This window comes from Schistocerca nitens, chromosome 10 (assembly GCF_023898315.1).
Source record: "Schistocerca nitens isolate TAMUIC-IGC-003100 chromosome 10, iqSchNite1.1, whole genome shotgun sequence".
NCBI classification, from domain to species: Eukaryota; Metazoa; Arthropoda; class Insecta; order Orthoptera; family Acrididae; genus Schistocerca; species Schistocerca nitens.
The window spans coordinates 190,825,525-190,842,329 of NC_064623.1; the positions used below are offsets into that span (position 1 = coordinate 190,825,525).

Genomic DNA, 16,805 nt, shown 5'->3' on the forward strand with positions numbered 1-16,805 from the left:
AATATTTACTACGTCTTCTTTGGTGAAGGAGTTTCGGAAAACCGTGTTTAATAACTCTGCTTTAGTGGCACTGTCATCAGTGACTTCATAGTTGTTATCGCGTAGTGAAGGTACTGATTACGCCTTGCCAATGGTGTGGTTTATGTATGACCACACTCCCTTTTGGTTTGATGCCAGATTTAGAGACATAATTTTGCTGTGGAAAATATTAAAGGCATCTCACATTGAACTACGCGCTATATTTCGAACATCTGCAAAAGTTTGCCAGTCTAATGTTAATGGGGACGGACAAGTATCTGAACCGCAAGAGAACACTAGCGAGAAAAACATTGCATACCCACCTGAAGAAGTTATGGCACCGTGACTGCAGAATATTGTGGATAAGACTGAAATGGCTTGTCTTCCGAGAGAAATGGAGGGGAACACAAGTGAGTGTGTGAATTACACACATTTCTCAATTCAACGTGACTCTTTCAGTGGCGAATGAAAATACGGGTAACCAAGGTTTGAGGAAATATCATACTGAGTTTAAGGTACCCTTTTGTGATTGAGGGAAAATAAACTTTGTTCTGTTATTAATTGATTGCTAAACCCGCTTTTTTATACATAAGGAAAGAAACAGAGAGCCTCTAATTTCATAGAAGAGGTCTTAACAATTCCAATGGCCTGTTCATCCTAAAATGAAGGAAGCTTTCTCGTGTCCATATTTTGTTTGTAGTACTTACAACCTATTTATGTGCCCCATTGTTTAAATGTACTAATAGATAATGCCAAGAACATATAAAGGCTAAGACGTGTCACTAACAACTTTCTTTTAAAATATTTATTTGCTTAATGGCCAAACGGATATGTTGCGAGACACTCTGATGTGTTATCATAGACCTGTGGTATGTTTCGTAGTCCTGACGCCATAAAAGGTCTAAACGTATGCACTTGATCTGTAGGTGTATGGTTTTGGATGTCTGTAAACGTTGTATGCAGTAATAGCTGTATCCCTATCCTGAAATGTAAAAAACAAGTTTTTAATACATTAAAAAAAAAGAAAAACAAAATTACGTGGTCGATGTCTCAGTGACTCTGTGTTATGCACTCACGTCAGAGGATTCAAACGAGAGCGAATATGTGAATCACAGTTACACGTTTTCTGCTAAACGTGACAGATTCAATAGTGATCGCAAATTTTGGGTACTGAAATGCTTCAAGAATATTAAATCGCATCTGGGGAGCCCTTTTGTGTTTGAGTGGAAGCAAAATTTGTTCTGCCTTTTATCTTTTCTAGAGTAATCGTGTGCCACATTGTTTACATGTACTTAGAGACATTGACATGAACATTTCAAGTGTTAGGATATGCCATCGATCGCTTTTTTAAAAGTGTATTTATTGGCTTAGTGACCTAAAAGATATGCGGAGTGGGGATTTTGTTGACCTGTTTACAGGAGATGCATGTGGCTGTATTGTTTTCTTACGTCTGTAACTTTTTTAGAATAATAACTCTATGTCCTAAAATGTAATTAAATAATTTAACCAATAACAAAAAACTGGACAAGTGTTCCAGCGGTAAAGCGGGTGCGAGCGAGCCGAGAGGTTGCGGGATTAAATATGGATCGAAACACGGATTTTTCAGTCTCCTTTTTAAGTTAGCCTTCACGTGTCAGCCGAGTGAGGTGTCTCCGGGAAAGACACGAGGTTCGGATTCTACGTTAAACTGCACGTAGCCCCTATTTCCCCTCTTGGATAACTGGAGTTTTTGGGGACACGTAGGTCGCAATAAGTGGCATCTGATAGAGAGACTTGAATCAGGTCACTGAACCACACGAAATTATTTATTACTATCCAGAAGATGGGGCTAAAGTAACTCAGAACTGTTAGGGTAAGAACATTCATCACGGACAATATGAATGCTTGTTTGAGATTATTGGTAGGCGACAGCAAGTATACATCTCGGTTGACACGTTCATTAAGAAGCCGAAGCTCATTTTCTGAGTCTGGTTCTTCAGTTAAGACCCTTTAAACTGACATCAAGAAAAGTTACATGCACCAGGTCGTTTCCAGTCAAAACAGAGGCAAATGAAATTAAGAACATTGCTAGAAAACATCAATCTGCCGTGTGTAGTGGGACACCAAAGTTCGGAACGTGATTATTGGCATCAGAAGAGGTGTGTCTGATAATTGTAACAATGGTATAGACTTCAAATTGAAAAATTATACAAATATCTTTAAATGATAAAAATAAAAACTAATGACACATAAAAGGAGGTTGACGGCACTCGTTACAAAGGATTGAAAATAATAGAGACGTCACTTTGATACAACCACTTTATTACAAAAGTATAGAATACACCTTTTCACGAATCAAGTATTATAAAAGTACAAAAAGAGAATATAAAAATGATTCGTCAAAAAAGAAAGAAGATATGTGTAATGGTAGAGATCGACATCGAATGCAATTTGTGTTGCATTGCGAATCTGAAAGATGGAATGAGACAAGACGCCAAGAAGTTCTGCAGCTGCTACTGAGCTCCACGGCACTTAATACCGCACTCCGCCCCTGGGCTGTTGACGAGATTGGTACAACGTTCCCATCTTCGCTGTTAAGATCTGGAATATGCAGTTGTCTCAACGCTGTCAAGAGCCCTTTTTGAATTCCTCAGGCGGTCGAGTACAAGTGAAGACAGTGAGCTGCGATGGCACATACTTGATGATTACTCTCTTGCAACATCGTGGTGTTTTGCTTCAGTCCATATATAGAGCACCATTCGGATTCAGCGAGGTTGAATAGTCATCGTGGTTCAGGCCATCGAATCGTTCCCATCTTAATGAGCCACGGTGGTGGAACGTGTGAGGGACGGAAATCGTTTCGATGGCGCTACGGAGAGACGACTTCAGTGCTTGTAGTGGCTCTTGTAGCCACCTCCATAGCCGCCTCCATAGCCGCCTCCATAGCCGCCACTGTAGCTGTTGCTGTAGCTGCTGGCTCCACCTCCCAGGCTGCCAGAGTAGACGCTGCCACCATTCAGCCCACCAGCAGAGCTGGGCACGTACACGCCCTTCAGCGGACCGCTGGAGCCGCCGGAGATGAGACCTCCAGTGGAGTAGGAACTGCCACCGTAGCCGATGCCTCCAGTGGAGTAGGAACCGCCGCCGTATCCGTAGGAACCAGCGTAGCCACCGCTCAACAGTCCCGTGCCCAGAGAGCCGGACGAGATGATGCCTCCGGCACCTCCGGCCAAGCCGGAAGAGTAGGCGCCCCCTCCGAGGCCACCGGCACTGTAGACTCCACCACCCAGGCCTCCCAGACCGCCTCCCAGACCGCCTCCCAGACCTCCCAGACCGCCTCCCAGACCTCCCAGACCGCCTCCCAGACCGCCTCCGATGCCGCCGAGACCTCCAGTGGCGAGACCGCCTCCGACGCCAACTGAGGAGACACCGGTGGAGACGGGCACTGGGACAGGGTGAGGTACGGGAACGCGGACGGGGTATGGCTGGGGAACTCCGACAGGTACAGGCTGGGGCACGCGGACGGGGTACGGCTGGGGCACGGGGACCGGTACGGGCCTAGCAATCGGGACGGGCACGGGTCGGGGTACGGCGACGGGGTACGGGCGGGGCACGGATACGGGGACCGGGTGGGGCACGCGGACGGGGTACGGCTGGGGCACGGGCACGGGACGGCTCACGGGAACGGGTACGGGCTGAGGAACAGGGACGGGGCGGTTGACTGGCACGGGGACAGGTTGTGGGACGGGCACCCTCACAGTCTGAACCACTGTCTGGGTCTGCGGAGCAGCGACGGCGACACCGCCAAAGCCGGCACCACCGCCGAAGCCTGCGCCGCCACCGAAGCCGGCACCGCCGCCGAGTCCTCCACCTAGGCCGATCCCTGCACCTCCCAGACCGGCTCCGCCGTCAGCGAGGCCGATTCCAGCTCCTCCGAGTCCGGCACCGCCACCTCCGAAACCGCCAATGGCGCCACCGCCGCCGTAGTAGCCAGATCCGCCACCGTAGTAGCCAGATCCACCACCGATGAGTCCGCTTCCGCCTCCGATGAGTCCACCGCCGCCTCCGGCGATGCCACTTCCGCCCCCAATGTAGCTAGATCCGCCCCCGATGTAGCCAGATCCGCCACCGTAGTAGCCAGATCCGCCGCCGTAGTAGCCAGATCCACCACCGATGAGGCCACCTCCGCCTCCGATGAGTCCACCTCCGCCTCCGATGAGACCACCTCCGCCTCCGATGAGTCCACCTCCGCCGCCGATGCTGTGCTCGCCAGTGAGAATACCGCGCTTGTCCTGTTTCTTGGCGTCATTGTCCGTTGTGGCCGCTACAGAAGCAGCCTTGGAGACTTCGCCAGCCCAGGCTGACGCCAGGAGCGCGCAAAGCAGGTACGCCTGTAAGAAATTGTAACTGCTAAGTACTTGTCTGAATCCGCACTCGTTCTACCTTGCTCTAGTATGTAGATCAGCGACGTAGGGGAGATTAGGAAAGGAGACAGGACAGCAAAATAAGAAGTTCCTGCTTCTAATTTGACACATTACAATACTGCTTCCCAATCTCTAACAAGTTAAAAAAAGTGTGTAAATCTTATGGGACTTAACTACTAAGGTCATCAGTCCCTAAGCTTACACATTAATTAACCTAAATTATCCTAAGAACAAACACACACTCCCATGCCCGAGGGAGGACTCGAAACTCCGCCGGGACCAGCCGCACAGTCCATGACTGCAGCGCCTTAGCCGGCCTCAGTGGCCGTGCGGTTCTAAGTGCTACAGTCTAGAGCCGCGTGACTGCTACGGTCGCAGATTCGAATCCTGCCTCGGAATGAATGTGTGTGGTGTCCTTAGGTTAGTTAGGTTTAAGTAGTTCTAAGTTCTAGGGGACTGATGACCTCAGATGTTAAGTCCCATAGTGCTCAGAGCCATTTGAACCATTTTTTTAACAAGTCCGGCTATTTCTGTGAATAACTTACTGCTTTTTCTTCAACATGTTGAATACGATATTGTAATATGTTTCCAGTAAAGTATGTCGTTGATGAAACTTCCTGGCACATTAAAACCGTATGCCGGACCGAGACTCGAACTCGGAACCTTTGCCTTTCGCGGGCGAGTGCTCTACCAGTAAAGTTTGGAAGGTAGGAGATGAGGTACTGGCTGAAGTAAAGCTGTAAGGACGGGGCGTGAGTCGTGCTTGGGTAGCTCAGTTGGTAGAGCACTTGCCCGCGAATGGCAAAGGTCCCGAGTTCGGGTCTCGGACCGGCACACAGTTTTAATCTGCCAGGAAATTTCACATCAGCGCACACTCCGCTGCAGAGTGAAAAATCTCATTCTGGAAACATCCCCCAGGCTGTGGCTAAGCCATGTCCCGGCAATATCCTTTCTTTCAGGAGTGCTAGTCCAGCAAGGTTCGCAGGTGAACTTCTGCAAAGTTTGGAAGGTAGGAGACGAGGTACTGGCAGAAGTAAAGCTGTGAGGACGGGGCGTGAGTCGTGCTTGGGTACCTCAGTTGGTAGAACACTTGCCTGCGAAAGGCAAAGGTCCCGAGTTCGAGTCTCGGTGCGGCACACAGTTTTAATCTGCCAGGAAGTTTCACATTAGCGCACACTCCGCTGCAGAGTGAAAAATCTCATTATGTCGTTGATATTTGTGGTCAGGTTGCTTGGGAACTTGATAGCGGAGTTTTATAAATAATGGAATCAGAGCAGAGAACAAAAATCTAAAATTGTGATTAATAAACTACACAGTACACTTTTGTTTCTTCTGTGTCATCGCATAAGTGACACGGTTTTCTTCTCTTACAAGTATTTTCAATTTCAATGCAATGGCTTTTGTTCTTTAGCTTTTCGCCTAATGGTGAATCAGAATTATTTTCATTCTGGTCTCATCTAATGGTCGACTGTTAAGTATCGTAATATAAATCTGTGTTAGTGACTCATTTCTGAAAGTATATGTGTTGAGTGTTGCACTAGATGGAAGTGAAGCAAGATGAATGAACATTACAACAAAGACGAGACAAGAATAAAAAGAATGGTTCAAATGGCTCTGAGCACTATGGGACTTAACATCTATGGTCATCAGTCCCCTAGAACTACTTAAACCTAACTAACGTAAGGACATCACACACATCCATGCCCGAGGCAGGATTCGAACCTGCGACCGTAGCAGTCGCGCGGTTCCGGACTGAGCGCCTAGAACCACGAGACCACCGCGGCCGGGAGACAAGAATATTTTGAAGTCGATCTTACAGGATAATGCAGAAGATTAGATGGGTAGAAAAGATATCTAAAAATAAGATACTGAATGTGAGCAGGGAGAATAAATTTTTTTTTATTTGTAGAAGTTGACAAAAAGAGAGGTATATTGACTGGATACATTGTGAGTCATCGAAGAACAGCCAGTCTGGTAATGGAACGAAGTGTGTGTGTGTGTGTGTGTGTGTGTGTGTGTGTGTGTGGAGTGGAAGGGTAGGGAACTGTAAAAGTAGCAGAGATACATAAAGGTCTAAAGGTAGAAAAGGGGTGCAAATTTATTTAGGGGCAGTAATCGTGCAGAGACTTACAGAGGAATCACTACCGTTCACAGCTCCATTAACGAGTATCGGACTGAAGACCAGAAGAACACCAGATACGAATGCAGTGGCGCATTTCGGGAGACAGAGTGTAAGGTAGCCCTGTCTCTTCCTTTAGTGCGCATCACACTTGAGAAATGGCGGATTTTCAGCCAAACCTTGTAGGCACAATGCGCCAGAATTATTAATAGCCCGACAGGGAAGCGGGAGAAAGGCGGCTGTAAATCAGGGGAGAGCGAATCGGCAGAGGAAGCAAACGAGAACCGGTCGGCCTCCGTGTGCGCCGGAACCGTGAAAGCGACCGTCAGCTGTTCCACCGCGGTCGCACGTGACGTGAGTCACCGCCCACCGGCCACTGGCCATTGGCAGCAGCAGCTAGGTCGCGGTTCACTGTGCGAGCAGGGCCGGCACGTGGGACAGGAACGACCGTATCTACAGCTTCACCAGTGCCCCGCTGATGATTGTGAAGTACGTGGCAATGGGTGCTTTCTACTGAACCACATATTGTCATAAACTTTAGCGAAAATTCCAAAACTGTGCGAGATCAAGACTCGACCTTAAATTTCCAGTTTATCACGATAAGCTGCCTTAAATATTGTGGTGTCACCGCCAGACACCACACTTGCTAGGTGGTAGCTTAAATCGGCCGCGGTCCATTAGTACATGTCGGACCCGCGTGTCGCCACTGTCAGTGATCAGACCGAGCGCCACCACACGGCAGGTCTAGAGAGACGTACTGGCACTCGCCCCAGTTGTACGGACGACATTGCTAGCGACTACACGTACGAAGCCTTTCTCTCATTTGCCGAGAGACCGTATGAATAGCCTTCAGCTAAGTCCATGGCTACGACCTAGCAAGGCGCCATTAACCATATCTGGAGAGAGTCTCACTTCTATTATCAAGAGAAATGTACCATAATTAATTAAAGTATACGAGAAGCTCCGTTCTTTTCTTTGTAGCATTCATAAAGTATCCTGTTTCAGACTTAACGCAAGACGGCGTGAGTTGACGCGTGCCCTTTCGGCTACTTCTCAGTGTGGCGTAGCTAGCTTGTTACGCCACAACAAATATCACACCATTTTTTTTTGTCACGGAATATTATTTCCTGCTAAGAAATCGCCTGATAACCGACCACGTTCATCAGCCTCTTCCGAGAGGCGGATCGAACCCGGTTCACGGATTAACGCCAAGTGCTGTCGAGCCAGCCAACTTGTATGTGGTTTTTAGGTGGTTTCCCACATCCAGATAGGTGACTACCGACCTGGTTCCTACGTCCTACCAAGATACACACTATGCAGACTTTTAGAAAACGCTTTCACGTTTGAGGATGAGATTTACTTTAGACACAGACAGTTGGGGTACACAGATTACCAACAGTCACTAACGGTGCCTCAACAGGTATAACATTGCTGACTGCACAGAAAAAATGGGCAACAGCACGAAGAAGAAGAAGAAGAGGGTTTACTTTTCCCTGAAATAAATATTTCATATGTATTGCAAGAAAGTAAACATGTGAGGTTTGCGTTAACCATATAAATGATCAGTTCAGGTTTGTAGTAGATGAAAATTATTTTTCCTAGCTTTTGTTAATTTAACTGAGCACACGATAAAATTGGTCATGGAATGCAAAACATATCACTTAGTTTGCTTTCTCGGGAAAAAACCTGTTGCTACACCAAACAATACTTCGCCTCTAGATTCTCCACTTTAATGTTTCTTTTTATTTTTTGCAGTGTTACATGATTTTTGAAACAGTCTTGTTCCACCACATCGTTGTTCTGCTAGCTTGAATTGCGAACTCTTCGTCATCATTTTCAGGTCTGGCGCCGTCTCCAGAATCACGTACATATAATTGTGTGCTGACCGTCCATTATCTGGCTCCAAGAGGAGAGTTTGGATTCCAGTGTTGCAATGACAAAAGATCGGTAAATGTTTGGCGAGAAAAAATGTGGAATGACTGACAAGACATATAAAGACGTCGTGTTTAGGGTGAGGCAAAATTTATTTTTATTATTTTTTTAACATACTGGCTGTCGGGGAGTGTCCATACATTCACCTCAATCGTGCCATCTCGACTATGACGATACGAACGTGAGGACAACAGATCACCCAGTGCCCGACCAGAGAAAAACTCCCACACGGCCGAGTATCGAACCCGTACCCCTTAGGTTACAAACCGCAGCACTGAGCGTGTAGCTACCGAGGCAGACAAGAGGGAAAATTTCGTCAGCGTTTATCGCATTTACGGCAATTCTCGTTGTGAAAGAGAGTCTTTTATTGACCCCATTTCACAATGGTAATCGTTTTATTGCACAGTTATATCTGTACCATATTCGCAGCAACAGAACACACTTCGAATAAAGTTGAGGTGGCAAGAGTTGGGTATCTTCGGCGATGACGTCTGGCCAAATAACCCTAATATCAGTAACCCAACCAACACTGATTTTTCTATAGAATCGAACTCGCATGTACAAAACAGGATGAACAACTCCGTTTTCAGAGCTGGTTGTTTACGCATATGAGTGTTTATGACGTCAACTATTTGTCCCACAATGATGTAATTTTGCAGGTAAATTCAGTGTTATATGCGGATACTGTCTGCAAACGGTTTTCCGAAAAAGTTTGTATTAAAGAAGTAATAAACTGAATCGTCGTACCTGACCCTGAACTTTTACTGCATGGACAGCGAAAATGTAATAAGGGACGAACTTGTTTCATTTCTTTATTTCTTTGGAAGTTATGAGAGAGAAAAAATTCAGAAAATATTTGAAATGATGTGTGAAGTTTATTCGAAGTCTCTAAGCGTTCTCATTACGAAATAGCGGATGAATGTAGATTGAGTAATTGGCTCAAGACAGATGCACAGTTGCTAACTTTATTACTTGTACTTTTCTGAGTCTTTAATGTAGGACTGGGGGTCCTAACAGTCTTCCTCCGCCGCTGAGGGGTCTGTACTGCTGATTGCCGTGTAGGGGACCTGGGTTCGATTCCCAGTATTGGCACAGATTTTTAATTTGGTTAGAGGACTGGTACGGAATGGACTCGGATTCTTGAGGCTAACTGGTTAACAACTCGAGCGATTAGCAGCGGTTCCAACTCGACAGCGACCGGGAAAGCGGTGTGGTGACCAGATGCCCCTCCGTACCGCATCCAGAGACGCCATTGGCAGAGTATGACACGGCTGTAAGTCGGCCCGATTGGCATGGCTAGAGCAGGAACGCGGAGCTTTACCTCTTAATGAGTAGATCACGACAGAATTTTAAATTTTTTAGTTCGGTCAATAAATACACTCCTGGAAATGGAAAAAAGAACACATTGACACCGGTGTGTCAGACCCACCATACTTGCTCCGGACACTGCGAGAGGGCTGTACAAGCAATGATCACACGCACGGCACAGCGGACACACCAGGAACCGCGGTGTTGGCCGTCGAATGGCGCTAGCTGCGCAGCATTTGTGCACCGCCGCCGTCAGTGTCAGCCAGTTTGCCGTGGCATACGGAGCTCCATCGCAGTCTTTAACACTGGTAGCATGCCGCGACAGCGTGGACGTGAACCGTATGTGCAGTTGACGGACTTTGAGCGACGGCGTATAGTGGGCATGCGGGAGGCCGGGTGGACGTACCGCCGAATTGCTCAACACGTGGGGCGTGAGGTCTCCACAGTACATCGATGTTGTCGCCAGTGGTCGGCGGAAGGTGCACGTGCCCGTCGACCTGGGACCGGACCGCAGCGACGCACGGATGCACGCCAAGACCGTAGGATCCTACGCAGTGCCGTAGGGGACCGCACCGCCACTTCCCAGCAAATTAGGGACACTGTTGCTCCTGGGGTATCGGCGAGGACCATTCGCAACCGTCTCCATGAAGCTGGGCTACGGTCCCGCACACCGTTAGGCCGTCTTCCGCTCACGCCCCAACATCGTGCAGCCCGCCTCCAGTGGTGTCGCGACAGGTGTGAATGGAGGGATGAATGGAGACGTGTCGTCTTCAGCGATGAGAGTCGCTTCTGCCTTGGTGCAGGTGAGCGCCACAATCAGGACTTCATACGACCGAGGCACACAGGGCCAACACCCGGCATCATGGTGTGGGGAGCGATCTCCTACACTGGCCGTACACCACTGGTGATCGTCGAGGGGACACTGAATAGTGCACGGTACATCCAAACCGTCATCGAACCCATCGTTCTACCATTCCTAGACCGGCAAGGGAACTTGCTGTTCCAACAGGACAATGCACGTCCGCATGTATCCCGTGCCACCCAACGTGCTCTAGAAGGTGTAAGTCAACTACCCTGGCCAGCAAGATCTCCGGATCTGTCCCCCATTGAGCGTGTTTTGGACTGGATGAAGCGTCGTCTCACGCGGTCTGCACGTCCAGCACGAACGCTGGTCCAACTGAGGCGCCAGGTGGAAATGGCATGGCAAGCCGTTCCACAGGACTACATCCAGCATCTCTACGATCGTCTCCATGGGAGAATAGCAGCCTGCATTGCTGCGAACGGTGGATATACACTGTACTAGTGCCGACATTGTGCATGCTCTGTTGCCTGTGTCTATGTGCCTGTGGTTCTGTCAGTGTGATCATGTGATGTATCTGACCCCAGGAATGTGTCAATAAAGTTTCCCCTTCCTGGGACAATGAATTCACGGTGTTCTTATTTCAATTTCCAGGAGTGTATATGAAACACTGGAGATCAATTTTTTTTTTCTCTGGGAATCACTAAATAGGTAAGAGCAAGTGAGATCGTACATAATTTGAGTAGTTTTTAATACAAATATTCATAATTTCTACCCTGAAGGAGCGAAGGCGTGGTTTAGGCGGCCGCTCGTGACAAGCGGGAAATCCCGGATCGAGTACAGCCCCGGCTCAAATTTTTATTTGTAACAAGTAGCTGACGCTAATACATAAAACATGAAACCGTTTTACAAGAATTGTATATGATCGGATTTTTCTGAATCCCTTCACATTTCCATGGAGCACATTTTGACGGAGGTAGACCACGGTGTTTAACTTCAGAACACGTTATAGGTCCTGCTACAAATGTAGAACGGCAGTTCCGTGTATCAGCTCCATTCCCTTCCAGCACAATATAGCGACCCGTTCAAAGAAATTAATCTTCCAAGCCCGTACTGCCCAAAAGACAGCGGTACACTACCCGACGACGGGGAAAGCTAATCTGGATTATTCAATCGGACTCGAGCGGAAACTGCGGGACCGGTTCCAGCTAACGTGCTGGAGAAGGTATCTGGATAATGTGGAGCAAAGTGGCCGCAGGATGTCTTGTCGGGCTATCATCTTGCCTCGTGAAAGCTGCTGGCTGTTGCATAACAGGAGGCGAGCTGCGTTAGGAAGCTATTACCGTCCGCTGGGTGGAGTTCCCGCAGACAATTAAACCAGCTTAAGCGTCTAGATTCGTTTCAGTTCTCTCACACATAATCGTGTGAGAGCCATAAAAAGAACGAAATGACCTCTTGCCGTATCCAACTGCAGAACTGGACAGGTTTTTTCTGTTTCTGGCGCAACTCCGTCTATATTCCTCATAAGAAAATTTAAGAACAATAATCTCGTCATTAAAGGGTAGCCACGAGTTCGCTCAAAAATGGGTCTCAGCACCATGGGACTTAACATATGAGGTCATCAGTTCCCTAGAACTTACAACTACTTAAACCTAACTAACCTAACGACATCACACATATCCATGCCCGAGGCAGGATTCGAACCTGCGACCGTAGCTGTCGCGCGGTTGCAGACTGAAGCGCCTAGAACCGCTCGGCCATAGCGGCCGGCAGCCACGAGTTCTCTTGGACAGGTGCGGGGATGCAAATTTAGCCTGATGTCGAAAGAACCGTCTTGCATTCGGTCACATACGGCTGTAGCAGAAATATTGAGGACATGTAAATGGCGATATAAAGTGGTACTGGAAAATTAGTAGGCGACAGAACACCGTGCAAGAAAACTGAGATACGGAAGGATCAATAGGAAATCTGTTAAATACAGTTACATGGTACTGGAAGGGAAAGATTGTAGCGGCTAACAAGGGTTACGAAATGTAAAGGAAAATATAGAAAGCTGGAGGTATAGCTGATGCTCAAGACGTTTTTACCGAAATACTGCAGTAAGACCAGGGCTACACATTAACGAGGAGAAAACTGAGTAAATGGTCATGATGAAACACCATTGATAGCTGATGAATTGACTTTTAAAGGAGTAGACATATTTAAATATTTGAGTAGCATTTTTAGCGAGCAAAATAGACTGGAAACTGAAATAAAGGTAAGGATCGATACGGAAAATAGATCATGTTCTAGCTTATGGGACATGTTGTGCCGTAGAAAAGTTTCGAGAAGTTTTAAAATCATGCTGTCCCAGCGTATAATACTCTCGGTAGCACTATATGGCTCTGAAACGCTTACATCAAGGAAAATAGATGAACAGAAACTACTAGTCTTCGAGAGGATGATATTAAGGAAAATGTTTGGCCCCGAGAAGGATACCCAGCCACAGGAATGGAGGATAGTAAAAACATTACGAACTGGCAGACTTATATTCGCAAGCTGATATCGTCCAAAGGATGAAGAAAAAAAGATGGATGTGGGCTGGACACGTAGTTAGGATGGAAGCGGAAAGGCTGCCGCGAATCTCATTCTCAGTATCCGTGGAGGGCACAAGGGACTGAGGAAGGCCAAGAACAAAGTGTAAGGATGAAATTACAGGGATACGGAGGCGGTGGGCCTGAGAAAAGGAGAATGGATCGCGAAAGGCAGGAACAGAAATGATTGTTGGAGGAATGTAGAGAACGCATATGGCCTCTCAGGCCACAGCGAAAGTTGAAGAATAAACGGCTTCGGTCTCGAAAACTGACAACGGCAGGGAGAACGGTGTGCTGACCACACGCCCCTCCATATCCGCATCCAGTCACGCCTAGCGCCTGTGGATGACACGGTGGTCGGTCGGTACCGTTGGCCTGTTCGGAGGGAATTCAATTGAGTTCAGTTGGGAGCAGTGGAGTTGTGTTTACTCGATAGTCGTTACTAAAGAGGTCGCAACGAGTTCGTAACGCACAGGGACCATAGACAAGAGTCACGTTGTATCAATGACGATCGGATTCAAACCCGTCAGCAACTGTCGCTTCCAATGAATACAGGCCAGCCTCGATAATTTCCTCAGCGAACATGGCAAAGGCACCTGCATTCCAGTGACAGCTCGAGCCTGAAGTTCACTGACGTTGCTGATTCTATTGTAGTCATCTTTTGAAAAACAATTTAATGTTAGCACAATTACTGGATAACTAGTTTCGGTAATATGTATTGCCATCCTCAGATTCATAAAACCGTACAGTAGTAGTCACATCAGACGGTGCTTACACCACTCTGCACGTGAGGATTATACAGCATGAAGAAAGGAACGAGGTACTTCAGTGAAATGCCAGGTGTTCTATCACAAAGTGTGTAAAACTTTGAGTATACATGGGACGTACAAGACACATACCTGTCATGTCTACACGCTTAGTGGTATAAAGCGATGTTGACTGCCACAGTTCGTGTTTATGTCCCTGTCTTAGTCCTTGCGAAACCGACGACCTCCACTTACTCTGGGAGACTGTAGAGTACAGCAGGAACGTACGTTATTAGGTTGGTGAATCTATTATTACATAAACTGGTAAATACAGAGTTCTGCACAATGACAGATACAACAGAGGTTCTCATTATCGTTACAGAAGCAGTATTGCGAAATGTAATAGTGAAGTGAAAGGAGGGTATTTTCATTTGGTTCACAGCTACAGGCTTGAGGAATATTCATTTTCAGAGGAAAATAAAAATAGAAAGGAGTGTTGCAGCGTTATTGACGTTGGAAGAAATGATAGTCTGGTATCTCAACACCAGTTCTGAAAGTGGAGGTGTGTGTTCATAAACTGTAAAATTGTAAATGTATATGAGACTCTGGACTAGAAAACTAAATGTGGTTTTTAGTGATCGTCTCTAGCTTTTACAGTAAATAAAAATTTCTTGAAATAAATATTCTTGCACTAAACTACTTAATTTTCTAATTTTTCAAAATTAATATTCATAATAAAAAGCGGCTTGAGGCAAAGAGAAGTGTCTTGAAGAAAGTCAGTACAGCTGTGGACTCGAAATAATTCTGGATGTATGAAAGCCCTTAAAGCATATTATGTCCACAGATTCTATTACAATTCCTTACACAGTACGTAAAGAAAGGGCAGTCACATCACTAGTGTTGAAGTTGGAAGTACCTGCACGTCAGATGTGAACTGAAGGTGTACGCTTCAGATAATGATAGACACTGTCTTTAAAAAATAAAAATTTCTTGAAACGAATATTCTGCCATAAATCTGTTGTTTTTGTTTTAAGTTTTCAAGGAAAATAGTGGAAATAAAAAGCAGCCCTATGCAGGAAAACTGTCGATTTCAAACAATTAAGTACAGATATGAAATATTAATAAGCGTACTGAATGTGTGAAACCTATAGAGCTATAGAGGATATTAGGATGTAGATGTAATTCCGCAGAAATTGTTTTAGGTCCGCAGACTGAGCTCTTGTGGAAATAAAAAGTGGCTTCATGCATAAAAATTAGCTCTTTCAAGAATTTTAATGTAGATGTAAAGTTATAGACAGGGTGCTGAATGTATGAACCCTATGGAGCGTTATGAACACTGCAGAAGTTATTTTACCCTATGGAGCCTTACGAACACTGAAGTTTTCTTAGGTCCGCAAACTGATCCATGTGGAACTCACCACAGCAGTGGTCCTCATCTTGCTTGCGTTGTAGAAATAAAAAAGCAGCCTCACGCAGAAAAATGATATCTCTTACGATATTTAATGCAGCTGTACTGAACGCATGAAAGCTGTGGCACCTTATGAACACTGCAGAAATTATTTTAGGTCCTCACATTGATCCATGTGAACTCACCACCGCAGTGGTACTCATCTTGCTCAGGTTGTAGAAATAAAACGTGGCCTTAAATTACCTCAGTCAAGAAATTAATGCAGCTGTGAAGTATTAATAAGCATACTGAATGTATGAAAGCTACGGAAATATGGAACGTTATTAAGACTGCAGAAATTATTTTAAGTCCGAAAACTGAACCGTGTGGAACTCACCACAGCAGTGGTGCTCATCTTGCTCAGGTTGTAGAAATAAAACGTGGCCTTAAATTACCTCAGTCAAGAAACTAATGCAGCTGTGAAGTATTAATAAGCATACTGAATGTATGAAAGCTACAGAGATATGGAACGTTATTAACACTGCAGAAATTATTTCAAGTCCGAAAACTGAACCGTGTGGAACTCACCAGAGCAGTGGTCCTCATCTTGCTCGGGTTGGCTGTTGCTGCCTGTGAGAGGAGCCGAACTGTTGTGCCCTGGCGATGATCCGCCGGCAGTATATATACACATCCCCGGCGTGGTGGCATTTCGCATCCACACACACACTGTCGCGCACACACACAGGGAGAAAGGGAGGAGGCAGTCCGGGCCGACTCATCCGCAGAAGGCAGACAGCCGCCCCTCTCCGCGCACGGCGTCTGGAGGGATGGCCTGCCGGGGTCACCGCGAGTACCGCCGGTGGGAGGGGCCTTCCGCGCCCTGCAACTCCGGTAAAAAGCAGCCGCACTTGCAGCCTAATCACAGCGCGCCACTTTCGCTACCTGCGGGTCAGCGCGGCAGATCTGTGGCGGCTAGTCGATCGCCCCGACAGCCAGAAAGGACCGGTAGGGCACTTTCTATGCCGCCGCCGCCGCCGCCGCCGCTGCCACACACTTTCGGGCCATTTCTCCGTCGCCGGTCTGTTGCAACGGTGGCGACCTTTCGCCGGTCGCAGCCTTCCTTCTCTGCCACCGGATCCACCCACTAATTCCAGTCGGCCACGGCCGACCACCGTGCCCCAGCAGAACAGCCTGTCTGCATTACGCAGCTACAGTCGCCGCTACTTTGATACGCATTCATTGTCGGGATACTGCCTCGGTGTAACGGATAGCCGAAAACAAAACAACATACACGTTACTGAAAGGATCACTCTAAAGGATTCCTTCGGTTAAAACTGGGGACACAAACATTAAACGAGCACGCATTACGCGCCATCTTGGGGTACACACAGATGAAAAATTGAATTTCCACGAACACATAAGGCTAACAACAGACAAACCAGAAAAAATACTCCACAAACTGGTGAGGCTAAATTCAAAACAGTACAGACTACCTCTACCAGTCATACGTACATACCACT

The 16,805-nt window shown here is 46.9% G+C and overlaps 1 protein-coding gene across 3 annotated transcripts; it reads right to left on the reverse strand.

The window, feature by feature from the left end:
- Positions 1-2,383: 2,383 nt before the first annotated feature.
- Positions 2,384-15,925, reverse strand: LOC126210227 (uncharacterized). 3 transcript variants are annotated; one of them, XM_049939413.1, is made up of 3 exons: positions 15,874-15,925; positions 3,356-4,388; positions 2,384-3,322 (listed from the first exon to the last, which is right to left on the reverse strand). In XM_049939413.1, the coding sequence occupies exons 1-3, from the start codon at positions 15,889-15,891 to the stop codon at positions 2,883-2,885; spliced, it is 1,491 nt and encodes a 496-aa protein (XP_049795370.1). In that variant the 5' UTR covers positions 15,892-15,925; the 3' UTR covers positions 2,384-2,882. The 3 variants fall into 3 exon arrangements, with proteins under 3 accessions (XP_049795370.1, XP_049795368.1, XP_049795369.1); XM_049939411.1 differs by having other exon boundaries at positions 2,384-4,388; XM_049939412.1 differs by lacking the exon at positions 15,874-15,925 and adding an exon at positions 15,317-15,341 and having other exon boundaries at positions 2,384-4,388.
- Positions 15,926-16,805: the final 880 nt, after the last annotated feature.